Source organism: Furipterus horrens, unplaced genomic scaffold, assembly GCF_987537825.1.
Source record: "Furipterus horrens unplaced genomic scaffold, mFurHor1.1.pri manual_scaffold_3, whole genome shotgun sequence".
Lineage (NCBI taxonomy): Eukaryota > Metazoa > Chordata > Mammalia > Chiroptera > Furipteridae > Furipterus > Furipterus horrens.
In genome coordinates, this window is record NW_028327173.1 from 18,269,361 (window position 1) to 18,296,922 (window position 27,562).

Here is a 27,562-nt window from a genome sequence, read left to right on the forward strand (position 1 = left end):
GATAGTTGGCTCATGACTTCTGGAGGTCTAATAAAATGCAAGCTTTAGAAAACAGGATTTGGAATTTAAAGGGGGCAGAGTCCTCCAGAGGAGGCGAGAGACCTGCCTTTGCCCCCGATTGTGGATGATGTGATTCTTTAATTAAGGCTTCATTTCCTCATCCATGAAATAAAGGGAGAAGAGTTATTACGATCCCTAGCATCCTTCCCAACACTAACATCCCAGAGCAGAAGACCCTCTGCTCGGCTAAAGGTTCACTCAAATCCTTCCGGCTGAAGTTCATCCTCCGCGGGGTCGGCAATAAGGACGCGTCCCCTTTAAGGCGCCAGCTCGCCAGCAGCGGCGGCCGGAAGTGTTGAAGTCCGGCCTGGCGGCGGCGGTGGCGGTACCAGCCGTGGCGGCCTCTGCGCATGCTCTGTCGCCCGCCCGCCCTGGCCGCTCGCCGCCCGCCCGCCCGACGGAGACGGTGAGGAGGGGGAGGGGTGGGCGCGCGGGCGCGGGCGCGGGGTGGGGTGGGGGCGGGGGGGCGGGCGCGGGGGCCGCGCGGCGGCCGGCGAGGGCGGGCGGGCGCACAGGGGGCGGGGGGCTGCTGCCTCCGCGGGCGCCTCCCCACGCCCTGTGCGTGCCGCCGCCGCCGCCGGGGAGCGAGCGGACGTCGCGGCGCCGCGGGGGGGTGGGGGGACGCTGCCGCTGGGTCCGCCCGAGCAGCCGGGCCGCCCCCAGCGCGGCCGGCCGCGCCACTCGGCCTCGGCCCCCGGCCGAGGGCGGCGGGGGCCAGCGAGCCAGGCACTGGGGGCCCCCGGCGCCCCCGGATCGAGGGGCCCGGAAGTCCTCGGCCGAGGGACCAGGAGGGGCAGGAGCGATTCCGGACTGAGGAGGCCCGGGCGTCCAGGACCCTGGCGAGGGTCCAGGGATCCTGGGGTATCCCCAGAGACGGGGTCTGGGTAGCACCAGGCCCTTCGATGAAGAGCCGGGGCGAGGCCTGGGTCGTGCTGGGTTGGGCGGGCGGTACGGGAGGGGGCGAAAGGTGAGGGAAGCCTGGATGCCGACCTGGGAGGAGACCCTCGGAGCCTTGGCGGGAGAGCAAGGGCAGAGTGGGTTCTGCTGAGGAAAGGAGGGTCCAGGCTTCACCTGAGGGGTGCGTTAGAGGCCTCTGTCATTCAGTCCAGGGAAAAGAGGCAGGAGCTTTTCCAAAGGCGTGGTGACAGGGCTGGGTGGTGGGAGCAGGGGACAAGGAAGAAAATCTCCAAGGAAAGCAAGCAGGCCCCTGCCTTCCCATAGATGAGGGGGCGGTGGGAACACACCTCAGGGGCTCCTGAAGTTGTAAGAGAGGTCCAAATCTGTGAGGAAATGAGAAATTGTGAATACTTCCTGACATAAAGGTAGAGAGGGAGGTAATCTCGTGTATCAGCGTGGGGAAACCCAAGTGTCCGAGGACCTGAGAGAAGATATTTGAGGGGAAGCAGCTCAGATTACTTACCCTGACTCTGGAAGTAGCAGGGGGAGTTGACCAGGTGTCTTCTGATTGAGGGGCTAGACGAGGGCAGAATAGGACCTGAGGCGTCCTGGGGAGTAACCCACCAGATTAAGGGGCGTCAAACCTTGACCCAGGGAAGCCTGAATTACCCTCTCAAGATGATGTAGCAGATACAAAAGGGGCTTTGACTGGGGTCTCTTTTTCCTTAACCTGGAAGATAATTCTAGTCTTCACAGAGGGGTTCTCCCCTCCCCACACCTCTTGGGTCTGCTGATGGTTACTAAAGTGCTTTTGGGGGGATTTCTTCATTAAATGTTTGGACAATCCCCTAATTTGTTAGCCTTTTATCACTTATGTGTATTTAGTGTCTACTGACTTGATGAGTATTTCTTTAACCACTTATATTTACTTCAACAAATATATCCAATAGCTTACTTCCACACAACTTCCTTGTGTTAATTTGGGCACTGTTTTGGTCTTGTCCTAAGCAGAAGGCCCCTAGGTTCGAGGAGGATGATTCTTCAAAGACTGCTTTTATCCTATTGTTTCCCCAAACTTCTGCCTAATGATCTCCAATAGTGACTTACCCTGAACTTCCTTTGCTCTGGCTACTTCCCTCGCAGTGGTCCTGTGTAGCCTTCGTGTTGGCTTCAATTACATCTGGTAGCACTCTGGATCACCTACTAAATACATGAGAAGGAATAAAAAAGGAAAAAAAATCAAGGCGTTTTGGACTCAAGTTTTAACTTGGAAATTTGTTAAGAATAGACTACACAGTCTAAAAAATTACAGTGTGCAATATACAAATGCATTTTGGGGTTAGAAAATTTCAGGATATCTTTTTTTAAAAATATTTATTTATTTATTTTTAGAGAGAAGGGAGGGAGAAAGAGAGGAAGAGAAACATGGATGTGTGAGAGAGGCGTCGTTATGTTGCCTCTCGTATGCCCCCAGCTGGGAACTTGGCTCACAACCCAGGCACATGCCCTGACTGGGAATTGAATTGGAGACCTTTTGGTTCCCAGGTCGGCACTCAATCCACAGAGCCACACCAACCAGGGCAGGATATTTGGTTTTTTAAAAAATTTATTTGTGAGAGAGGAAGGTAGGGAGAGAAACATCTTTTTTTTTCTTTCACTTATTCAGGCATTCATTGGTTGACTCATCTGAGCTCTGACCATCCCCACAACCTCATGTATTGGGACAATGCTCCAGCCAACTGAGTTACCAGGCTGGGGCAGGATATCTGGTGTTTCTATTATTCCTTATCAGCTATCAACTATCCTATCCCTGTGATCATGTGACACGCTTATACTTTGCTATGTTTTAAACATTAGTTTTTAGGACCAAAAGGTGAATTTAATCCAGAGTAGGTCAGATATCATTTCTTTAGTTTTCCAATAGTCTATGTAAGCAGTCATGAGTTTGCTTTCAAGGTGTCTTTTTTTTTTGGCCCTGAAAACTACAAAATTATTTAAACTTTTTATATAAATTTGACATTTTTTATGGCTATCCCCCTAAAATTACAAGGAATGTTGTGTGATTCCACAATGAAGGCCCTTTCCATAAAATACCCAAAGGATCAACTAACTCTCTTGCCTCAGGAGTTTTTGTTGATATAAACAGAGCCACTTTTCAGTTTACACTGAGCTCAAACAGATGACCTTGCAGTTAGCCAGTGTAGTCTGAAGAAGTGGTTTCGGGTTACTTAGTAGGAATACGGTACTTAGGGTAGTAGGAGATTCAACCCAAACTGGCCTCTCTAAAGAATGTTAACATGGCATTCTTCATGTTGATTGAATCAGACCTGTGTCTCTGACACTGAGAGACATATTGTGGATAATTATAATTATCCTCTTTGATACACTCTCAGTTAAAAAAGCAACCAGAACATTCCTCTTGGGTGCCAAGGTGTAGGAGGGGTAAGGAATAAAATGAATTTCTATTGAGGAAAGTATTAATCAAGTTGTTAGCTAGCTGCTTGTTCAGAGTGTTCTAGAGAGGACTCAACCATAGAGTAGAAGGTTGAAACTAGAACCATTCCTAAGTCTGCTTCTCTAACCCATTAATTCACCTAAACTATTAATTTTTAAATACTTAAACCCCCTTTTTTGGATAATAAATTCCATAAGTTTGATACATGCTAAGGTATTCTATCTCTTTTAAAAGATTTTATTTATTTTTAGAGAAGGGGAAGGGAGGGAGAGAAACATCCATGTGTGAAAGAAACATGGATAGGTTGCCTCTTGCAAACCCCCAAACCCCTAAACAGGGACCTGGCCCACAACCCAGGTATGTGCCCTGACTGGGAATCAAATCAGTCACCTTTCAGTTTGCAGGTGATGCCCACACAAGTCAGGGCAGCTATTACATCTTTTAAATTCATTATATAATAGTAACAATAGTGCTTGACAATAAACGTGTCCCACAAATTTAGCTTTGATTATTTTAATTTATCCTACATTTCTATAGTTTAAACTTTGAAGATAACTATTGGTTCAATTGAATATTCAAGGACTTGATGGTATGTATATGCTTCATCATACCCCTTTTTGGCTTTTTCTGTTTTCTGGACTCAGGACTTAATTTTTTTGGTTCTACTGCCAGAAACCAGCCAAACCAGTCCATTGATTATCTTCTTTTCTTTTTTAAGCTTAAACCTTTAATTTACAGAAGTTTGAATTGTGTGTTTTATCTTGCAATTACTTTTTCCCTCTAGTATGTGACAATGTCATGCCTCATTCTGTAGTTCTTTAAGAACAGATACTGTCCCTTTTCATATCCAAGGAGCCTAATGCTGCCTGATATCGAGTAGAAACTTAGTAAATATTTGTTGAACTAGCCATACTTATGGGCAGTAAGCCAGGCAGCTTAGCCTAGCTACCTAAGCAAATTTATATCCCCTAAGTTAGAAATGTAGAAAATTCTAGAAGTCTTTTAGAGTAAGTTGAATCATTCATTACACAAAAATTTATTACATACCTCTATGTGCCAGATTCCCATAGAAAGTTTTAGATAGATAGAAGTCTGATATTTGAAAACTATTATACTCCTGTGTCCTGGGAAGTAAGCTAGGCACAGGGAAGCTGTTGAAAAAGAAAAGCAGTCCTTACTTTCCCAGGATGTTGTCTGGGAGGAGAGGCTGACACTATGGGTGCTGCAGGCACTGAGGGAGCAATGGCACAAACTCAAATCTAGTCAAGGAAGTCACCAAAAGCCTCCCCAAGGAAGTGATCTTTTAAGTAACTCACACAAATTTAGCAGTGACTAGCCAAATAGGAAGAAAAAGAAAATTTCAGGTAGAGGAAACAAGTGTGAAGGCTCAGGTGAGAAAATGTGGTATGTTTGAGAAATTGGGAAAAATTCAATGATAGGACCCCACGTTGTGAGAGGAAGAACTATGAGAAATGAGGGTAGCGGGATGGGCAGGGGACAGATTTGGAGGATTTTGTAAGCCATTTTAAGGTGTTTGCATGTTATTCTAACAGCAAAGGGAATCCACTGAAGGATTTTTAAACAGGGAAATGGCTTGTGGCCTTAAGATCACTTTGCTCTGTAGATAATGAATTGGTGAGCAAGACCAGAGTTTAGGATGCTAAGGAGACACACCTGGAAAAATCCAGGTAACAGTGTGGTGACTCAGAATATGGTGGTGGCAGCACAGATGGAGAATGGGAGATGGTTAAAAGTGACATATGTGACATATAACCCTGGTGGCTGTGGCTCAGTGGATTGAGTGCTGGCCTGCAAACCAAAAGGTCACTGGTTGGATTCCCAGTCAGGGCACATGCCTGGGTTGTAGGCCAGGTCCCAATTGGGGGCATGTGAGAGCTAACCGATAGATGTATCTCACACATCAATGTTTCTCTTCCTCTCTTTCTCCCTCCCTTCCCCTCTCTTTTCAACTGTGAAGACTAACCCTGCAGAATATCCTGTGGCCCTCTGAGTTTTCATCAAGACTGAGACAATGCTCTGAGTTACTTTAGAGTTGAGGAGCATGTGGTGCTGGACGCTGGTTTCCTCAACAGCTCTGCAAGGGAGAGATCAGATGAGGTCATTTTTATCCATTCAGACTGAGGCAGAAAGGTATTAAGAAGTTCTAGAGGTCATACAGTTGGATTCAGTATTTATTAAACAACTACACAGTGCAAGTCATCTTTTTCTTCCCAGTCAGCTGAGTTCAGTTAGTCAGAAGATACTTATTAAGTACTCTAAAAATAAATAAATACAAATCTTTAAAATAAGGGAGATATATAGGAGATAAAATGGATAGGACTTGGTAGTTGATTGGCTTTAGAGAGAGAAGAAGGGAGTCAAAAGTAACTTCTGTATAGACTGGTGTGGCTCCGTTGGTTGGGCATCATCCCAAAGTGAGAGGTTGCCTGTTGGATTCCTGGTCAGGGCACATGCCTGAGTTGCAGGTTTGGTCCCTGGGTGGCGCTTATACGAGAGGCAACCAATTGATGTTTCTCACATTGATGTTCCTGTCCTTCTCTCCCTTCCTTACCATCTCTATAAAAACAAAATCTAAAAAAAAAAAAACCAACTTCATTTCTGGCTTGCTAGAATGGGTGGAGGCTAGTGCCATTTGTTGAGGCAGGAAGCAGTAGCAGGTTTGAGAGGGAACATGAGTTCCGTCTGAGGTGTCTACACTCTATTTTAAGAGACCTGGATATAGAAGGTACAAAATTCAGGTATAGAGTTTGTGAGAAATCATAAAGGCCAGAAGTATAAGTCAGATAAGAGGAATTTTAAGTAGGTCAAATACAAAAATTGATTGACCTAACCTGCATCAGTGCCTATGATGAGCAGGTCTGTGACAGACAAAAAGATTTTTGAATAAGCACCATTTGTCCTGACAGAGAGTACAGTGTAGTAATGAGGATAGATATTTGTTCAATTAACTGTAATACAGGATACAGTATGATAAACACTGGAGGACAGCTACAAACCAAGTATTGGGGTACCGCAGAAAAGAAAATGGTAAATGGTTTGGCAATGGCTACGTGGAAGAGTGGGCTTTGAATTGAGCCTGAAGGAAGGAGATGAGAAAGAAAGGAGTTTTTGGCTTAAGGAATAACAAAGTATGGAAACCTGAAAGCACATATTATATGTTCATAACACAGTGGGTGGTTGGTGTGGTTGGAGTTTAGGATTCTTGGGGCATTATAGTTACAGAGAAGACTCGAAAAGTATTTGGGGCCAAATAGGGAGGCTGAGCACTATGCTTAAATGTGTGTTTTACAGGCAAACGAGTGCTGTGGCAGAGCTGAGATACAGTTTCGGTCATCTGACTACCGGTTACATATTCAGACTTGAATCTGTTCAGCATAGGCCTAGTCATTTTCACATACATATCTAAGTAAATATAGTGCTCTTATTTTTACTCTCTTCAGTGACTGTCCTTCCTTTTCAACTGTGAAGACTAACCCTGCAGAATATCCTGTGGCCCTCTGAGTTTTCATCAAGACTGAGACAATGCTCTGAGTTACTTTAGAGTTGAGGAGCATGTGATGCTGGACGCTGGTTTCCTCAACAGCTCTGCAAGGGAGAGGTCAGATGAGGTCATTTTTATCCATTCAGACTGAGGCAGAAAGGTATTAAGAAGTTCTAGAGGTCATACAGTTGGATTCAGTATTTATTAAACAACTACACAGTGCAAGTCACCTTTTTCTTCCCAGTCAGCTGAGTTCAGTTAGTCAGCAGATACTTATTAAGTACTCACAAAGGACAGCAGTTGATGAGATGTAATGGCTAGTTGCAGAGAAAATAGATTCCTACTTTCTAGGAGCTTACTCTTTGGGATGAAACCAGTGGTATGTTATAAACCAGCTCTCTAGGGAAAAAAATTCCTTGATTTGTAGTGCTTGCCAATTTCTGTGGTGTATATACTCCCAGCATCACTGATTTTTTAAAAAAGATTTTATTTATTTTTTAGAAGAGAGGGGAAGGGAGAGAGAAGAAGAGAGGGAGAAAGAGGGAGAGAAACATCCCATCGGCTGCCCCTCACATGCCCCCAACTGAGGACCCAGCCCACAGCCTAGGCATGTGCCCTGACTGGGGATTGAACCATCAGCCCTTCAGCTTGCAGGCTGGTGCTCAATCCACTGAGCCATACCAGTCAGGGCCCAGCATCACTGATTTCAAGCTAGCGACTGATGTCACTAAACTTGGAGTTGGGAAGTAACATGCACAGCTGGTTTTTAGGGCTGGTATAGCACAACATTGGATGGATCACTCATACTAAGAAAACCTACAATAGCAAGTGAGTACTGAGGCATTTCTGGAACGATCAGAGCCTGTGTTAGTTCCATCTCCCGTTCCCATCCTTTTCAGAGGACCATGATCTCCAGGGTGCCCTTGGATTCAGTAGTTATTATCTTGGTGTTCTTTTTCTATGGTTGCCATCTTTTCAAACCAAACGAAGTTACTGGTGCTTCTTGTTTCTGACAGCAGCTTCAGCTATCTGACTTCATGTGAAAGATGGCTAATGCAGAAGTGAGTGTCCCAGTGGGGGATGTGGTTGTGGTACCCACTGAAGGAAACGAAGGGGAGAACCCTGAAGATACTAAAACCCAAGTGATTTTGCAGTTACAGCCTGTGCAACAAGGGTAAGTGACTAAAGATTTGAATATTCTGAAAATTTTGGGAGGTTTAAAAGAGGGGAAATTATTACCTTATGGTTGCTTATCACAATGGAACATTCAACATTAATCTCCGAGCTGGCCAAGTTTTCATCTCTATAATAATGTGTTGAGTGCTGTATTTGTCATTTCAACACTTATTACAACAATTAGCAATTTCTTTGTCTCTCCCCCTCTTCTTCACTGTGAGCTTCTTGAGGGTAACTTACATGGCTCTCTCATTTTATTTCTCCACACTGTTTAGCACAGGGTCTTGGTACATGTTTACCAAAAGACAGTGTAGTTAGAGGAAATTAGTCAAGGTAACTATAAAAGTATTCCTACAAGAAGCTCTCTGGACTGTCATGGGTGGACAAATTATCAACATTAGTCTATCAAAAAATGTATATTAACTACCTACTATTATACAATGTATTATAAAGGTGTTGGAAGAAATATAGCACATGGTTCCCACTATCACAGAACTAACAGTCTAGCTGTGTAAACTGAATATATATATATATATGTATATATACACATATATATATATATAAAGAGATCACTTACATGGCAAAATCTAACAAGTGCTGAATGACATGGTTAGGAAGTGCTTTCAATTCAGGGGACCACTATGAATTTGAAAAAAGAGATAAGTTTTAAAAAATGGTCTGTGGTCTTGAAGGTTAAGTAAGAATTGCATCTACAAAGAGAAAGGAGGGGTAGTTATTTTATCGTTGGGGAATGTATGAAAGAATCTTCATATGATTAGAAATGTTCTTGGGCAAACGTATAATCCAGTTGCAATTTATTAAATAATGTACCTTGTCTAAACACTTCTGGAAAAACACAGTCAATTTTTCTTGGTAATTTAAAAAACATTTTAATATAGAAAATTTCAAATTTGTGCAAAAATAAAATATTATAATGTAAATATCCATCACCCACCTTCAAAAATTATCAACACATGGCCAATCTTATTTCATCTCTACATCCACCTACTCCTGAATTTTTTTGAAGCAAATCCCAGACATTAGTATGTATTTGTAAGATAAGGACTTTTTAGTTTTAAAAATATAACCATAGTTTGCTGGCATTTCTGAATATTGTTAAGCATGAAGAAATGTTCTAATCTATAAGAGAAAGGTGATATATGATAAATCCAGACTAGAGTTGATAGAGTGAATTAAATTTTTATTGGCAGCAAAAGATTTTACATGCTTTTCCAAATTCACTTGTGTGGGAATTTCGTGTGTTATACACACACATACTTGTAGCTGTTACCCTTGGGTACATGAAGAAGAATTAAAGAGTAGGTCCTTCAGTTGTTGCCAGCTTAATTTTTCTTATTGAGTCATATATTCTATCTTTCCAAAGTGCTCCAGGGAGCTTTTGAGATCTTGCTCCCCAGAATGTTGTCAATTTGGCTCAAATAAATTATAAAAATTTTTTAAAAAAGTGCACCGATTGTCCCTTGTCTTATCCCTAGCAAAGAGAGAAAACGCTTCTCGGTTGCTTAGAGAATGAATTCTTTTGGATATTTAGTTCCACCTGTTTTTGTTTTGCTTTGCCTGTCTCTTATTTTCCAAATGATATTGCCTTTTCTGGAAACCTCTCATTGCTTGATCAGAGATAGGCATGTTTATACAACATATATTGACTCTCTAATTCACTGTTTACACTGAATTTAGTATATGAGCTCGTGAATGAACATTTTGAGGTACTACATTTTGAGATGCCTGCCAGTTGGTGCTCAGTTGATTTCTCTAATTGTTTTTAATTATTTTAATATTTTATTGCACTTTAGCCTCATTTTATAAAAATGCATGAGGAACAAAAACTCTGATACTAGTGAAGTACAGGTCTCATAAGTTTATTTTATTTTATTTATTTATTTTTAGAGAGAGGGGGAGGAGAGAGAGAGACATTAATTTGTTCCATTTTTTATGCATTTATTGTTTGATTCTTGTTTTTTAAAGATTTTATTTATTTATTTTTAGAGAGGAACCAAGGGAGACAGGGAGAGAAGCATTCATCAGTTGCCTCTCACACACCCCCAGCTGGAGACCTGACTTACAACCCAGGCGTTCTCCCTGACTGGGAATCGAACTGGCGACCTTTTGGTTCACAGGCTGGCACTCAATACACTCAGCCACACCAGCCAGGCTGTTGGTTGATTCTTGTATGTGCCCTGATCAGGGATCTAAACTGCAACTTTGGCATATTAGGATGACACTCTAACCAACTTAGCTACCGGCCAGGGCTGGGTCTCATAAGTTTAATACACTTGAGACAAAGATGGAAATCATCAGGTATCAGTCTTGAGCCTCAGTGACAAGTAGCCTAATTGGCTTCAGGTTCAAATATGAAGGAACGAAATAATCAAAGAACATGTATGAATTGTTGGGACTATATTGGTAAAGATTGTATCCAAAAGGCAAGAAATAGGCCCTGGCCATGTAACACACAGTTCAAGCATCATCTCAATACACCAAGGTTGGGGGTCTATTGTAATTCCCAGGCTTCTTTGGCCTCAGTGTTTTGGGCAGTGCCATCAACAAGGATGGGGAGTATAGGAAGAAGAGTAGTTTGGGAGGTAAGAAAGGTAAGAAGAACAGTTTGGGATGTAAGAAAGGGAGATAAGAAAGACATATGTCTAAAATATGTCATTATTTTAGACATAATGAATTGGACAAAGTCCTATGGGGCATCCAGATATCTTTATTCATTAAGCAGTTAACTGTCATGGTGTGAAATTCAAAAGGGAGGTCTGTGCTAGAGGTGTTACTATGGGGGTGGACACTCACTGATGCAAAGGAGATTATTCAGGTAGCACTGTCAAATAAGATGCAGTAATCTACACATGAGGCTTACTATAGGAATTAAAGGACATCACTGTATCTATCATGTTGGGTTATCTGAGCCCATTTCTTAGAAGGTAGAAACATTTTAGAAAGGCACTTTCCCTAAGTGGTACCTCTAGTTACTGCTAGCTACTTTGGGCATAGTCTATCACGTAACTTTTTAGTAGGCTCTGCTCATGTCAAAGGTTTGGTTATAGCCTTAAAAAATGCTATATCATATGTGCAATAAATAGATATGTCTGTTTTGTGACAAGGAGATAGCCAGCCTAACAGATGCAGAATTCAAAACACTGGTGATAAAGATGCTCACAGGCTTGACAGATATGTTTGAGTACGGCAAACGCATAAGAGAAGATGTGAAGGCTATGCTAAATGAAACAGGAAAATCCGCACAAAACCAATGGTGAAGGGAAGGAAACAGGGGTTCAAATTGATGATTTGGAACATAAGGAAGAAAAAAACAGTCAGCTAGTGCAGAATGAGGAAGCAAGAATTGAAAAAAAATTAGGAAAACTTCCCAAATTTTGTGAAGAGATGGACATAAAGGTCCAGGAAGCACAGGGGCCTGGGTGAGCTGGACCCAGAGGAGACCACACCAGGACGCATCATGACTGAGATGCCAAAGATGAAAGATAAAGACAGAGGCCTGTGGGCAGCAAGAGAGGTGGAGAGTTGCCTACAGGGGGCTGCCTATAGGACTATCAGCTTATTTCTCAGAGGACACTTTGCAGGCAGGAAGGGACAGGTAAGCAGTATTCAATGTGATGAAAAGCAACATACAACCAAGATTACTCAATCCAGAAAAGCTATCATTTGGAATGGAAGGGCAGATGAATTGCTTCCCAGACAAGGTGAAGCTAAAGGAGCTCATCATCACCAAGCCATTATTATGTGAAATGGCAGAGTGACTTACTTATGAAAAGAAGATCAAAACTATGAACACTAAAATGACAACAAACTCACAACTATCAACAACTGAATCTAAAAAATAAGAACAAAATCCAACTAAGCAAACCAGAATAGGAACTGAATCATAGGTATGGGGATCATTTGGAGGGTTATCAGCTGAGAGAGGGGAGGGGGAGAAATAGGGAAATGGTGCAGGGACTAAAAAGCATAATTGGTTGGTACAAAATAGACAGGGGCATGTTAAGAATAATATAGGAAAGGGTGAAGCCAAAGAACTTATACGCCAGACCCATGGACATGAAATAAGGGGGGTGGGATTGCTGGAGGGAAGGGGGTTACTGGGCAGAGTGGAGCAAAGGGGAAAGAAATGGAATTACTGTAGCAACATAATCAATAAAATATACTTTAAAAAAAAACAAAAATAATGCTATATCATAATGTATGTCAACTGTAACTGAAAAATTTGTATAAAAGATTTAAAAAAATACTAAAGCTCTGGCTGGTGTGGCTCAGTTGGTTGGAGCATCATTCCGTAAACTGAAGGACTGCGGGTTCAATTCCTTGTCAGGGCACATGCTTGGGTTGTGGGTTCAATCCCCGGTTGGGGTACTTATGGGAGGCAGCTGATTAATGTTTCTCTCACATTGATGTCTCTCTCTCTCTCTCTCTCTCTCTCTCTCTCTCTCTCTCTCTCTCTCTCTCTCTCTCTCTCTCTCTTTCTCTCTCTCTCTTCCTTTCCTCTCTCTCTCTAGAGTCAATAAATTAAAAAAAAAATTTTTTTTAAATACTAAAGTGCTTGCCGTGGCTGGGTAGCTTAGTTGGTTGGGGTGTTGTCCCATACACCCAAAGGGTTGCAGGTTTGATTCCCACTCAAGGCACATACCTGGGTTGCAGGTTCAGTCCCTGGTCAGGGTGTATGTGGAAGGCGGCCAATTGTTGTTTCTCTTTCACATGGATGGTTTCTCTCTCTCCCTCTCTCTCTCTCTCTCTCTCTCACTCACTCTTTCTCCCTCTTTTTCTAAAATGAGCATATCCATGGGTGAGGATTAAAAAGTAAAAAATAAAAACATGCTAAATTGCTTAGAAGTGCTTTAGCATCTAAATTCCAACAAGGGTCATCAACTTCTCTGGTCAACAATTGCATCTTGTCTTGAATTTTCCAGCAGTATTACTTTTTAGTCTTGTTAAGATAATTCTATAATATGACTTAATCTTATACTTGAAGCAATACTTTATGTTATGAGCTTTTAAAGTTATGGAGGAAGAAGTCTGATGTAAAATACAGTAGCAAGAGGAACTTTGCCTTGAGGTGAGGAAAGTTGTTAATTCATTACCATGGTAGTGTCTGCTAAGTAGTTTTAGGAAGCTTGGAGTTTACAAATAATGGGGAACTAGTCAAAGCACTAACATACAGTTGTGAAGTATATTTATTTTATTCCTTTTGAGATAGATTAAAAGGAATTTCTTAACCCCCTGCTGTGAATATTAATTTTTTCATGATTTATATAGTTTGTTTATCGATGGACACTTTTACAACAGGATTTATGAAGCTGGGTCCGAGAACAACACGGCAGTTGTGGCAGTAGAAACGCACACAATACACAAAATTGAAGAAGGGATTGGTAAGTCTTTTTGTTGTTCTAGAACATTTGACTTTAGCTTCCTTAGTTGGGATTTCTTGCCTTTGTGTTTTTTTCACCCTACTTAGTGTGCCCTATCAATGCCGCAGCCATCAGTTTGATGGTAGCATATTTAGAGACACCACTGACTAAGGTGCCAGGGCTCTCAGTTGATTGTTTAACATCAGTTTGCTAGGGTTGTTGAAAAAGTTTTTTATCTATAAAAATTCCACAAAAAAATTGGAGCCTCAAGGTCGATTATTCTCAAGGTCGATTTTTCAAATTTTTTTATCTATAAAAATCCCACAAAAAAATTGGAGCCTCAAGGTCGATTATTGATGAAGACCAATGAGGTGTTCACTGGAAGACAGTCAGTGGAAAGAAACTTTGAAATTACAGAAACCTGAGTTTGAAGCCTACTTTCCCACTTAGCTGTGTGTCCTTGGGAAAGTCACTTTACCTTTTGGGGTCTCACATACAACATGTAAAACATAGAAAATAATCACTGCTTCCTAGGACTGTTGCAAGAATGAAATAAGATTAAGCACATCAAAACATAAAGCACGGTGTCTGGTGCGTAGTGGGAGTTCAGCAAGAGAGCTGTCGTGCCTGACTTCTTCTAGAGGATTTCTAAACAATACCAGCCAGTGTAAACTGTTAGCCCTTGAGAGGAACCAGGAGACTAAAGATTTTGAATTAAGCTTTGGGGAAGAGTGTTCGATAAATAACTGGTGTTTTTTTTTTTTTTTTCATTTTCAGATGCAAGCACTATAGAAGCAAATGATGATATGGAAATTGCTTACCCCATAACTTGTGGGGAGAGCAAAGCCATTCTTCTCTGGAAGAAGTTTGTATGTCCAGGAATAAATGTGAAGTGTGTCAAGGTAATTGCCTTTTCTCCTCGCTGGAACCTATTTGGGGCTCCTTGTTTTCAAAGGGCATGGTTTCAGTGCCTCTTCTCTTTCTTCCATGTATCAATATTTTTAATTTTGTGGCTATAGTCCTAATTGCATCATAGTAGAAAAAAACAATTTAGGAGTGAAACTGACCTGGATTCAAGTCCCACCAGAACACAAGTTCAATGAGAGCTAAGAACCTGTCCGTCTTGTTCACCAATGTATCTCCAGCACTTAGAATGGTACTTGGTGTATTTATCAATAAATATTTGTTGAATGAATGAATGGAGTCCCTGTCTATTACTGATTAGGTGGGTAACCTTGAGCAAGTTATTCAATATTTCAGAACCTCATATATTAAAGTACAAATAATCATATATGTTCCCTTGTTAGTCACAGCCACATCCATAGATAGTAGTCACCATCAGTGACATCATCCTAGAATCATTAAAGCTTATAAAGTTTTGATGCTCTACAGTGCTATTGGTTCTTACTGTACTTATTCCTTCTACCACATCCTGAATCTTATCATTAAGGCTGAACAGATTAGTTTAGTTTATTTAAATAACCTTTGTAACATTGGATCCAACCACCTGATTCAGAGCATAAATGGATTTTAAATGCTAATTAGTATATTGATCTTTGATTTTCCCCATATCATCTGTAGCTTTGTACCAGGATAGGGTACTGTGCTCAGAGAAGGATCATCTTCTCTGGCACAATAGGTCAAGAGGCTAGATAATATACAAGGCTATGATTTAAGATGTCATCTGGGTATTTTTTTGTACGTAACAAGTAGTGTTATCTCTTTGTTTTTTTCTGGCCTGCTTAAGTTGACATTGGATTATTTTGGACTTTTCTTTTTACTTTAGTTCAATGATCAGTTGATCAGCCCCAAGCATTTTGTTCATCTGGCTGGCAAATCCACCCTAAAGGACTGGAAGAGAGCCATTCGTTTGGGCGGTATTATGCTTAGGTGAGCTCTAATACTAAGAACATACCTTTCAACTGACTTTGGGGCACTTAATCATGGTAGAACACAGAGAATTCAGTCTTTTCTCTTAAATCTGAAATTTTTATTCTGTCTGAAGGATTAGCTTAAGAAATCCATGTATTACTGACCTTCATTAACTTTTTCTTTAAAAAACTCTAAGAGTGAATTAACTTCACTCTTCCCAGCATCTAGGCAAATTTTTCTTTTTTTCTTTTTTTTTTGTCCTTTTCAGTCCATCATGATTTTCACCCTCATGAAGGCAAAATAAAAAGTGATCAACACAAGATTTTCTTTCAGCAGGATAATGGCAGTACTTCCACAAAATGAAGCACTGTAATTGCAACCTGCTTTTAGGCAAATTTTTCTGATGTTAGGATATTGGGTAGGATTCTCTCCAGGCAGAGATACTCGAGTAGATGACAGTCCTGCTTGAGATCACCAAGCATAGGCAGAACTAAGTCTGGTGCTGAGGAAGCATGATAGCCACAGAGAAGTGTAGGCTGACTGACAAACCCTGGGATAATCTGGTAAAAGGAGAAGGGTGCTTTTACTAAGTACTAATGACACACAGTAAATACAATCCTGCCATCACTATAGCACAGAAATAAAATTCAGAACATATGTCCCTAACTCCCTCTTTTTATGGAACAAGTTTACTATTGTAATTTTTTCCCTCTGAAAATTAACATTAGTTGATTAACATTAGTGCTCATTCCTTGAGCACTCACCTATTGATAATTTTTTTTTTTACTTTTTTTTTTTTAGAGGGAAAGGGAAGGAGAAAGTGAGGGAGAAAAACATGGATGTGAGAGAGAAACATTGGTGGGTTGCCTTTTGTATATACATACCCCAATCAGGGACCAAACCCGCAATCCAGGCATGTGCCCTGACTGGGAATCGAACCCATAACCTTTTGGTTCACAGGCCAGTGCTCAATCCACTGAGCCACACCAACCAGGGCTCAATTATTTTTTAAGGAAAGTAACATGTTGAAGTTTTATGTCTCCAAAAGTGACAACAGATCTTGCTGGTCTAGGAATACTAACAAATCAGAATCCCATCACAAAATTCTAATTCCTTTGTAGCATTTCTCAGTTGTTCTGGGATATGAGGTAGGTTTTTTATTCCTCCTTTTGGGTTTGGTTTCAGTGAGATTCTGTGGGGAAACTAAGCTATTGTCAGGAGTATATAACTAAAGCTTAGTAGTAACGGGATATAAAAGAGAGTATTCATGCCCTGGCTGGTGCGGTTCAGTGGACTGAGTGCTGTGCTGGCCTGTGAAATGAAAGGTTGTTGGTGTGGGAGAGGCAACCAATTGATGTTTCTCTCATTCATCAATGTTTTTCTCCCTTTCTCCCTCCCTTCCTGTCTCTCTAAAAACAAATAAATAAAATCTTTAAAAAAGAGAGAGAGAGAATTAATGAGTAGACTAAGAAGGGAAGAGGAGTACTTGTAAATGTGGGCAGGACCAATGAAAATTTTATAGTCTCAATTAGAATTTTTGCAACCTAATGACTTAATACTATTAGGTTTCACTAATCTACAGGGTAGACTCAGCAACTTGTCTCTATTTGTCCCTGAGGCCTAGTTCCCTCTAGATGAAGTGCAGGCTGAACTGGTACTTCTTGTCTCCCTTTGTGCAGGAAAATGATGGACTCTGGACAGATTGATTTTTACCAACATGACAAGGTTTGCTCCAATACCTGCAGAAGCACCAAGTTTGATCTTCTTATCAGCAGTGCAAGAGCTCCAGTGCCAGGACAGCAGACAAGTGTGGTGCAGACACCCACTTCGGCCGATGGTAGGGGGTAGGAAACCACCTGAAAACCCATCGTGTTTTTCAGTAGCACCTTCCCTTCATTTCGCCTTTGTATTTCTTAATTTCAATTCTTATGAGTGTTGATGTTCCTGAAAGATATAGTAACCATGGGTGCGATTCCATGCTTTAGAAACAGATCTTGTTTTCTCTCAAACGATTCCTATTGGCCACCTTCCTTATATCTTTCTTGCAATGCATGGTAAACATTAGACAGGTAGTTTAGTACTTATAATGCTTATTCAGTTATCTTGGTAGGGTATCACTTGTTATATTTTTGAAATTAGATTGTTTTGAAAATCCTTTGCTCTACTAGTGGTCAAATCAGGAAGTTGGATTAGAATGGTGAATGGTTTTTAATTGATAAACTGAGATATATCAAAGACAATTTATTTTTGGCTGAGTTGGACTCTGGGGACTCTGCTATAAGGATCAAAGAACTATGCCTGGAAGGGTTCCAGATAGCCAAGCTGAGGCTTCCTCACAAATGAGACAGGATGGGCAGACACTTAAGTTCAGTATTGTTAAGATACAGCCATGTGAGATTATTAAGGATTCAGTTAGTCCAGCTGGAAACTTAGTACAGCTAAGATTCTTAGATAGAATATGTGTCACTACTTCCAGAAAACTTATAAATATGCCTGACAGAGTAGCAAGAATACTAAAGGATACAAGGGAAGCACTGTGCTTTCAAAATGCTTCTTAAGGTTTCTTTGGGTCATACCTAATATTCTGTGAGTAATGACTGGGTGAGTAGAAGCCAAATCTCTTGGAACCTAAGTTCCTTCCAGGAAAGTATAATATATGTGGCAGTTTGAATTTTTGTTGATATGATTCTTTCACTTGAAAAGAGAAAAATGCTGTGAAATTACTTAACTTTCTATTTGGCTAAAATTCCTTTACTTAATTGATTACTCATATTGATATTACATCTTTGCTTGATTATTGATATCCTCCAGCTTGTAGAGTTCACACTTGTCTTGATTTCTGTCTCAAACAGTTTCAATTCTCTTTGTTTACAATTGACAGCAAAAGTTTTCTCCTTTGTGAATCTGCTATCTGTGGTCTCCTTATCTGATTTTTTTGGGTCTTATATCTCTTGCTTTCTCTTATATAGGCTGATAAATAAGTTATAGCATCTTCAGATAGTCTAGATGGTTAGTATCAAATAAGCCTGTATTTAGTAGGCCTCTTGGCTAAGTACCATACTTTTCTCTTAAATTATTTCTGGTCCTTCTCATCCTCACTGAATCTGGGGCCAGGCAGCCTGGCAGTTATGCCCACCTTTAGTCTCTTTCAAAAACATACCTGCTCAGAAAGCAGATTGCTCTTTTGCGATTTTATAAGTTACCTTGCACTTTCTATTCAGAGTAAGAAGAAAACATTTTCTTCTGCAAGGCAGGTTTTCTTTAGAAAATCCAATGTTCACCCTGGCTTTCCTAGGATTCTAGTTTTTGATATAGGGATCTTCAGGAAAAAGCCAGAATGTTAAATAAAATAACAGGGTCTCTTTGGCTGTGAATATGAGACAGAGGATAGCTATGACTTTTTCATAAAATTCACTAGCCTTACCTCTAATGGATTGCTTTTAGGTAACATCACACAGATTGCCATCTCAGAAGAGAGCATGGAAGAAGCAGGGCTGGAATGGAACTCAGCTCTCACTGCTGCTGTCACCATGGCCACAGAGGAGGGAGTGAAGAAAGACTCAGAGGAAATTTCAGGTACTTTTCTCTGGGGCTCAGACATCTTGCAGGATTATGTGACCTTATCACTATTATAATTATGGACACAAAAGAGCTCTTAATTACGTTTGCTGGGTTTTGTCGTGTATATTAATATTCATTATAGCTGTAAACCTCTTACTTTAATCCACGCAACAGCCCTGTAAAGTCACATTTTACACACGAAGAAATTGAGATTCAGAAAGGTTCAGCATCTTGCCTAATACCAGTCACACAACCTATAAGTATTAGAGCTGAATTAGAGTTTGACTCTGTAGTCCCTGCTTTTCATCCCCTCATACTGCCTCCAAGTTTGGTAACATTTATTAGATAAACCAAGCTACAAGGTGGTAGAAGAAAAAATTACGTAGCAGGTGGTGCAGAAGATGGTGATTAATGATGATTCACTTAGAGGGGACCAGGGGAGGCTTCACATCATCCTCCATTCATTTATTCATTTAAAAAATATTTATTGCTGCCTATTTTTTGTTGGTACTATTGCTAGATGCTAGACAGGTAAATGAAAAGACGTAGTCTCTGACTTCAGGGAGCTTATAACACTGCCTGTTCAACAGTTTAACTTTTTTTTTAAGTATATGATAAGGGCGAGTATATCTTTATTTTAAAAATATATCTTTAATTTAATATCTTCATTACTTTTAAATTTAGATTATTTAAATAATATTTAATATTTAATTCAATATATTTATTAAAGGAACGTATCTACCTGTTCCTTATAGCCAGAGCCATGACAAATTGAGGCAATTATTCCAAGTCCCTGGTTTGCTAAAGAGGCCAAATAATTAGTTGCCAACTTAGGGAGGCAGCTAATATTCCAAAAGCTTCTTCCCTCTTCCCAGAAATGGCCCAACAAAGAATCCTTTTGAGTTGAAATAATTTTGAACTTACTGATGTGCCTAAGTATATGTAGCACCCCTTGTTTACCTTCTCTTATCTCTTATACCAGAGGACACTTTGATGTTCTGGAAAGGAATAGCTGATGTAGGGCTGATGGAAGAGGTTGTATGCAATATACAGAAGGAAATAGAGGAGCTACTCAGGGGGGTTCAGCAGCGGCTCGTCCAGGCTCCCTTCCAGGTGACAGGTAAGTGCATTAATCTAACAATATCAAGTCATTTATAAAACACTAGCAACTGTAGGTAGGCAGATCCTGTTACCCTCATGAAAACACTGAGGGATATATATTATTATCCCCATTTTCCAGATTAGTAAACTAGGGCTCATAAAAGTTAAGTTACTTGTCCAAAGTTTATAACTGGGTTTTCAACTCAGGTCTGGTCATGATTTTTCTACAGGTAATTTTTGACTTTATCAATGTGCCAGGAAAGTAATTCTCTCTCACTCATATATGAATGAGTATATATTTTAAAAAATATATTAATATAGTTATAATAATTAAATCAAAATTAGTTATACATGTGATCAATCTTTGTTAAAATCATTTTTAAGTGCAGTTAGAATAGTCCCATCACTTTCTAATTGTTCCATATTTATATGTAGCACAACAAGGAGTTGATGGAACCTTTATGTTTTAACTCGACAGACATGTCTTTTGTTTTAAATAGATGCTGCTGTTCTCAACAATGTGGCACATACATTTGGCCTGATGGACACAGTTAAGAAGGTTTTGGACAACAGAAGGAGCCAAATAGAGCAGGGAGAAGAGCAGTTTCTCTATACTCTGACAGGTGTGTATAATTTATGCCTCTTCTTAGATGATGTACTAATATTATCAAGTCTTGCCATTTCTTTGTTGAATTCTGTTGGAACTGGCTCGCTTCTTTCTTTTCTTCTTTCCCCCCCACACCCCAATTCCCTCTCTTTCTCTTTCTTTTTCTTTCTTTCAATTCACATAGTATCATATTTGGCTTTTTCCTTATACAAAGCCCCAGGTGGGAAACAGATGAGGCACCAGGGAAAATAGAAAGAAGCCATTATCACAGTAGTCCTTCTATATCTTTTGGAGAATTAGGATGTCTGCTAGAATGCTCCATTAATCCAGAAATACTGACGGCTGAAAAAACAAATTGGCCTTTGTCTTTTTCACATTATTACTACTGAATCTTTGAGTCCTGGCTGGTTTGGCTCAGTGGATTGAGCGTCGGCCTGCGAGCTAAGTGTCGCTGGTTCGATCTTCCAGCCAGGGCACATCAGAGAAGGAAAACTCTGACTCCAAAAAACCTCCGCTGCCTTGTGGCATACCTCTTCAGGGGAAAGGCTAAGGGAGTAAACCCCGACAGAAAATCCGGAGCCGGAGTCCCTAAGGCGGTTTGACGTTGTAGTCAACACCGGCAACTCCTGCGGCGCACCTGAAACCAAGCTGTATTGACTCCGTCTTTCCCTTGGACCCTTCAGCTGCGAAGAGAGGGGGGGTCTGCTGCATGGGCAACAGCAGACCCTCCATATCACCCTGCCCAGGCTCTGTAGCTTCAGCTTCACTGGAGAGGACACTCCAGCGTCATCGCAAGATGTCGATTCAACACGGGAGGAGACAGATACCGTGTCACTCCCGAGTCAGACTGCACAGCCATTCTCGGCGGTGCAGATACTCTTAAGAAGCTACACCATCGTCTCTCGAGACGGACGGCTGCCGACGACGACTACTGAATCTTTTGACAGATATGCATTTAGCATATTCTCCATTATTTGTGGTAATAAATTATGAGCACAGGGATAATTGAACTCTTTTCATCAACTACTTGGTGCTGGTCTCCAAACTAGGTTTTAGAATTACGGTGTTGAATATTGAGGGCCTTCAAGGAACTCAAGGGCAGGCAAACATAGAAATACAGTAAGTGCAAAAAGTGATCAGTTTTGTGACAGGCACATAGCAGGTATGATGGAAGAACAAAGGGAGTTATCACTTATATCTGTAAAGAATCAGGAGAGGCTTTTGAAGGAGGTAAAGCAGGCAAAGGATTCAAAACAGGTCAGAGGTATGGATGGTCATCAGCATATGAATGATGTATTGGGTTGGCCAAAAAGTCCGTATGATTTTTTCCATAAAATAAAAGACATGTTTTTCATTTTCACTGATAACTGTATTGATTTGGATAGTGTGAGTATGCCAGCAATTAATGTTTCAATTAGATGACTATCAACTTCAACTGGTCTACCGCACCATGGAGCATTGTCCAAAGAGCATTGTCTCCAGTACGAAACTTCACAAACCACTTTTGACACGTTTAATCAGTCACAGCACCTTCTCCATACACTGCACAAATCTTTTTGTGTGTTTCAGTTGTGTTTTCACTTTTCTTGAAATAATAAAGCCTAATATGCCGAAAATGTTGTGTATTTTCTTCCATCTTCAGTATTAAAATGGCTACACAAAAATTCACTAATTTTGATAAGTTTTTTTTCATACATACCGATATGACAGCTGTTTACAATAGTCTAACAAAATTGTTTTGAATGAAGTTAAAGACAACTAAGTGCTACTAGAGCCATCTTATGGAAAAAAACAAATGAACTTTTTGGCCATCCCAATAGAACGTTTTATAGTCAGTCATAAAGCCCAAAGGAAAGAAAGATATTTGGTAAGAGAAGAACAGTTTAAGTTGTTTTAAAGTTATTTTTATACCCAGTTTATATTTTATTTATTTATTTATTTTTTATACCCAGTTTATATTTTAAACTCAGTTTACTAAGTACTATCAGAGATAGCCTTTGCCATTTGATCCTCCTAAGAATATTGTTATAGGCTATTATACCTATTTTATTGATAACCCAGTAGAGGGACAGAGAGAATAAATTATTTGCCTAGGGCCACAAAGGTGAAGCCCAAAGTAGAACTCTGTCTTCTTATTCCTAATCCAGTACTATCTTTTACCTTGAAACTTTACACCATCTGATAAATAGTTTTTGTTAGGATGGTAGGCTTCTGGTTCCTTGTTCATGTTATTTTTTAGATAGTTTTAATCATAGTATACATAAAGTTTTGTTTTTCTGATTTTTTACTATGACATAATATTTTTCTAAGTTTCTAGATAGTACTTCATCTAGACATTCTCCTACCTAGACATTTAACTTTTCTTTTTTTTTTTTAGTTTATTTATTTATTTATTTTTAGAAAGAGGAAGAGGGAAGGAGAGGAGCATCAGTTTGTGAGAGACACATCAGTTGGTTGCCTCTCACATGTCTCCAGCTGGGGACCTGGTCTACAACCCAGGCATGTGCCCTGACTGGGAACCGAACCAGCAACCTCTCAGTTCACAGACCAATACTCAACCCACCAAGCCACACCAGCCAGGGTTAAACATTTAAAATTTCAAACTTTAGTAGCTTATTTTGTGGCATTGGACTTCTATGAATATAATTTTTTAAATTATTTATTTATTTATTTTAGAAAGAGAGAAAGGGGGGAGAGAGAGAGGGAGGGAGACGGGGCAGTAGATGAGAGAGAAAGAAAACGGTTTATTATTCCACTTATTTGTGCATTCATTGGTTGATACCTTTTTTAAAATTGATTTGAGAGAGATTGAGAGAGAGAGAGAAACAGAGGAAGAGGAAGGGGAGAGGGAGAGAGAAACATCAATTTGTTGTTCCACTTATGTATGTATTCATTGGTTGATTCTTATATGTACCCTGACTGGCATATGGGGACAATGCTCTAATCAACTGAGCTACCAGCCAGGGTCTAACTTTTTCTCTTATGTCTTTTTAAACTACTTCCCAGGACTAAGCTTGACGTTAAATAGTATTGATAATTTTTTAAATGGATTTCTATGAGTTATTTTCAAATTTCCAAGAAGATTATACCGAACTATCTCACCAGTTTGAACTCACCAACATTGGGCATTTATAATAGTCCCTGATTTAACTTTTCAAAAATTCCTGGCTGGTGTGACTCAGTTGGTTGGTCCCATAAATCAAAGGGCTGCAGGTTTGATTCCTGGTCAGGGCATATGCCTAGGTTGCAGATTCGGTCTTGGTTGGGGCGCATATGAGATAAATGTTTCTCTCACACATAGATATTTCTCTCCCTCTCTTTCTCTTTCTCTCCCTCTGTTCCCCTCTCTCTAAGATCAGTGAGCATGTCCTCAGGTGAGGACTTAAAAAAAAATCATTTGGTCTAGTTTCTTCTGAAAAACAATGAAGTGACTTTCCTGAGACTATATCGTGGCAAGACTGGAACAAGGCCCCAGGTCTCCTCCTTCCTGTTTTACTGTTCCCAAGATTATAGTTCCCTCCACACAGTCTTTCTTTTCTTTTTTTTTCCCATAGACTTAGAACGCCAATTGGAAGAGCAGAAGAAGCAAGCTCAGGATCAAAGGCTGAAATCCCAGACTGTTCAAAATGTGGTATTGATGCCTGTGAGCACTCCTAAGCCTCCAAAAAGGCCCCGGCTCCAGCGGCCGGCCTCCACCACCGTCCTGAGCCCTTCTCCTCCTGTCCAGCAGCCTCAGTTCACAGTCATCTCACCTATCACCATCACCCCAGTGGGTCAGTCATTTTCCATGGGCAATATTCCAGTGGCCACCCTCAGCCAGGGCTCCAGTCCTGTGACTGTCCACACACTGCCTTCTGGCCCTCAGCTCTTCCGCTATGCCACAGTGGTCTCCTCTGCCAAGAGCAGCTCACCAGACACAGTGACCATCCACCCTTCATCTAGCTTGGCACTGCTAAGCTCTACTGCCATGCAGGATGGGAGTACCCTGGGCAATATGACCACCATGGTGAGCCCTGTGGAGTTGGTGGCCATGGAGTCTGGCCTGACCTCTGCAATCCAGGCTGTTGAGAGCACCTCAGAGGATGGGCAGACCATCATTGAGATTGACCCAGCCCCAGACCCAGAGGCTGAGGATACTGAAGGCAAAGCAGTCATTTTGGAGACAGAGCTGAGGACTGAGGAGAAAGTTGTGGCTGAGATGGAAGAACATCAGCATCAAGTTCACAATGTGGAAATTGTGGTCTTAGAGGATTAACTGGGGATATCGGGGCCAGGAGATAACATTTTGGTTTTAAATTTTAAGTATTTGTTTACTTTTATCATTGTCCCACTCATTTCCACATAGGGTCCTTTTTTTAAAAAAACAAAATCTTGTTGCTGTAACTGAAAATGTTGAGTACCTCCCACCCTCTCATTGAAAAAATGGACAAAAACAAGCTGCCTTCCAGAAGTTGAGAGTAGGTCACTCAGTGTCCTCATCCTCTTACACCAAGAAAGTTACTTCTTTTGGGGGAGGCATCAAGATAACCAGAAACCCTACCCTGAAAGCCCTTTCCAGGCTAGTCTACCTGTGTATGCGTGTGGTTTTATTCTTGTAAAGATGCATTGACCAAACTCTGGAACACAGACCTGATACTGGAAGGCAACCCACTCACACATGGATACAGAAGGATAGTTTATTTTGTATCCTGGAATGGGCCTTCAGAGGCCAGTGAAAAACTCTGAAACAAAAGGAAGTTGAACTCTGCTTGAAGGGGAACTCTGTTGCTTGGAGCAGCAGCTTAAAAAGGGAAGTGCTTTGGCCAGGATGGGGCAAAGAAATTATCGTATTTCCCGAAGTGCAACTGCTATCTCTTGATATCTCTGAGGGTTACCACTATGGGTGCTATTTTGAGGAGAGGCCACCGATAAGTGGAAGGGTACATTGCCATGGAGCAAGTAGCATCAGGATAAATACAAATCCAGAGGTGTCACAGCTGTGCTTTGGGATTCAAGCACACCTTGCCCCCAACTTTGTCAAAGCACTTACCTTTCTAAACTAGGATCAGTCCGTTCGTTTGCGAACTGTGTGATGTGGTGTAAATTGCTCTTGGACTGTGGGTGTTTTGGCAGTTGGGCCTCCAAGGCCATCATTTTTATTGCATGACTCCAGGAGTAGGGGAGTTCCTCATCCAGACCAGCTGCCCTTTTTGGTGGGGCCCTTATTTGGCTTTGGAACCAAAAGCAGCCACTCATTTGGTGCTTCCTCTTGTTCTACCCTCCATCCCTCAACTGTTAATGGCATCTCTCTCCTGGATCCCATGCTTTTCAGCTTTTTGGCTGATTTGGAGAACAGTGACAGGTGCCTGGCTTCATCCCCTTTTAGACTCATTTATACCACAGATGTTTCTGTGAGATTGAGCTCAAAAAAACCATAGCCTGGCAGGAAGACTCAATACCCCCTGCCTGTCCTGAGGCACCAAGTGGATGTCTCCTCCTGAGCGAGCTGGACTCCCTGGAAAAGAAGCATTGTCTGAAACATTATATTATAGGAAATATACCAGGAATGTCAACAATAATGTCTTTGGGGTGGGGTGGGGTGTATCTTATTTTCTTTCTTTATGTTGTTTATATATTTAGAGCTGGGCCATTTTCTGTGCTGTGATTCCTTCTCTTTGACCATCTTCAGTGTTTGGGGCAAGAGTGGACCCTGGTTTTTATTTCTTTTGGTTTCATTGTTTACTGCACTAGGAAAACATAGGGAAACTGCAGACAGTTTAAAGGAAGAATAGGTCAAAAAGAAAGCACACACCTTAGGAGTGGGAGTTTTTTTGTTTTTTGTTTTTAAATTAAAAGCAAAACTTTGACCTGTAGTTTCCTTTTTTTTTTTAAAGAAGTCACCCACCTGAAGCCATGTTTCTTCCAACAGATGTTGGAAACCCTGTTGTCAAGCAAGTGAAAACAGTTCTGCTTTCCCTCAGATGGCTGTATATAGCTGGAGAAGCCCTCTAATTCAGGAGGGTCGATCATAAAAGCCTTAAGGGTGAGATTTCTGAACCCCATACAGTTGTGGTTTTCTGTTTTAAAATCGTCTGGGGTTTTATTTTTCTTTTCAAAATATTTAATAGATGTAGTGATCAGCTTAGAACAAACCTTTGGCCCTTTATATATCTTTAGTGAGGAAAGTGGCTTTTATTTCTTGTTACTTTAGGTTTCCTGTTGGTACATAAACAAAGCCAATATTTCTGTCTAAGAATAAAATAGTTACTTGAAGCTAGAAAGGCATATCATTCCTAATGTGGTGTTTAGGGACACTTTTCTCTTTCCCAGAGACAAGAGGCCCAATTCAGAACAGAGGAGGAGAGTACCTACATGCTAGCTCAGGTTCCTTTCTTCCCTCCACCAGAGCTGTTGTTTTAATGTAGTATGAGCATCATGCTTCCAAAGTCAAGAGATCTCCTCCTAAGGACAGAGGCTGTTTACTTTTACTTTCTGGATATTCCAGCTGGTGGAAATACACAAGCTTCATTGTTTTCCTGGTTTTCCAATAGCCTGTCATTATTGCTAGATGCTGTGGCACCCATTGTTGAGTTGGGGGGGTGGTTCCCTTACATGTGTGGTCTAGATGATCTCAGATGGGGTGAGACATATGCAAGCCATTCGTCTGTGCACAAGCATTTGCAGTGAATCATTCTTCAGGCTGACTTGGCAGTAGCCACCTATCTTTCTGTTCATTTATTCAATAAACATTTCTAAGTATGATCTATGTGCCAGGCTTTGTGCTAGGCACTGGCAGTACAGAGGTGAAAACACAATCCCTGCACTCAAAAAGTTCTTACTCTAGAGGCTGTCTGGAATTTATATTTCAATATAAGTGGTTTCCTTTGTAATCCTATGTATTTTATTCTATGCACTGGAAAGCCTTATTCTGAGAATTGGTCCATAGGTTTCAGTAGACTACTGAAGGCACA

At 40.9% G+C, this 27,562-nt stretch overlaps 1 protein-coding gene and 1 non-coding gene across 8 annotated transcripts; one reads left to right on the forward strand and one right to left on the reverse strand.

Annotated features, from left to right (window-relative positions):
* The first annotated feature begins 384 nt into the window (after positions 1-384).
* On the forward strand, positions 385-27,353 carry GMEB1 (glucocorticoid modulatory element binding protein 1). 7 transcript variants are annotated; one of them, XM_090268937.1, is made up of 10 exons: positions 385-466; positions 7,934-8,088; positions 13,380-13,492; positions 14,249-14,373; positions 15,258-15,361; positions 17,023-17,180; positions 18,788-18,919; positions 19,887-20,024; positions 20,506-20,628; positions 24,167-27,353. In XM_090268937.1, the coding sequence occupies exons 2-10, from the start codon at positions 7,961-7,963 to the stop codon at positions 24,865-24,867; spliced, it is 1,722 nt and encodes a 573-aa protein (XP_090125063.1). In that variant the 5' UTR covers positions 385-466; positions 7,934-7,960; the 3' UTR covers positions 24,868-27,353. The 7 variants fall into 7 exon arrangements, with proteins under 7 accessions (XP_090125063.1, XP_090125062.1, XP_090125068.1 ...); XM_090268936.1 differs by having other exon boundaries at positions 398-466; positions 7,931-8,088; XM_090268942.1 differs by having other exon boundaries at positions 398-466; positions 7,931-8,088; positions 13,410-13,492.
* LOC150014488 (small nucleolar RNA SNORA69) lies at positions 15,597-15,730 on the reverse strand. Its single transcript, XR_016510392.1, has one exon. It is a non-coding gene; the product is annotated as a small nucleolar RNA SNORA69 (small nucleolar RNA).
* Positions 27,354-27,562: the final 209 nt, after the last annotated feature.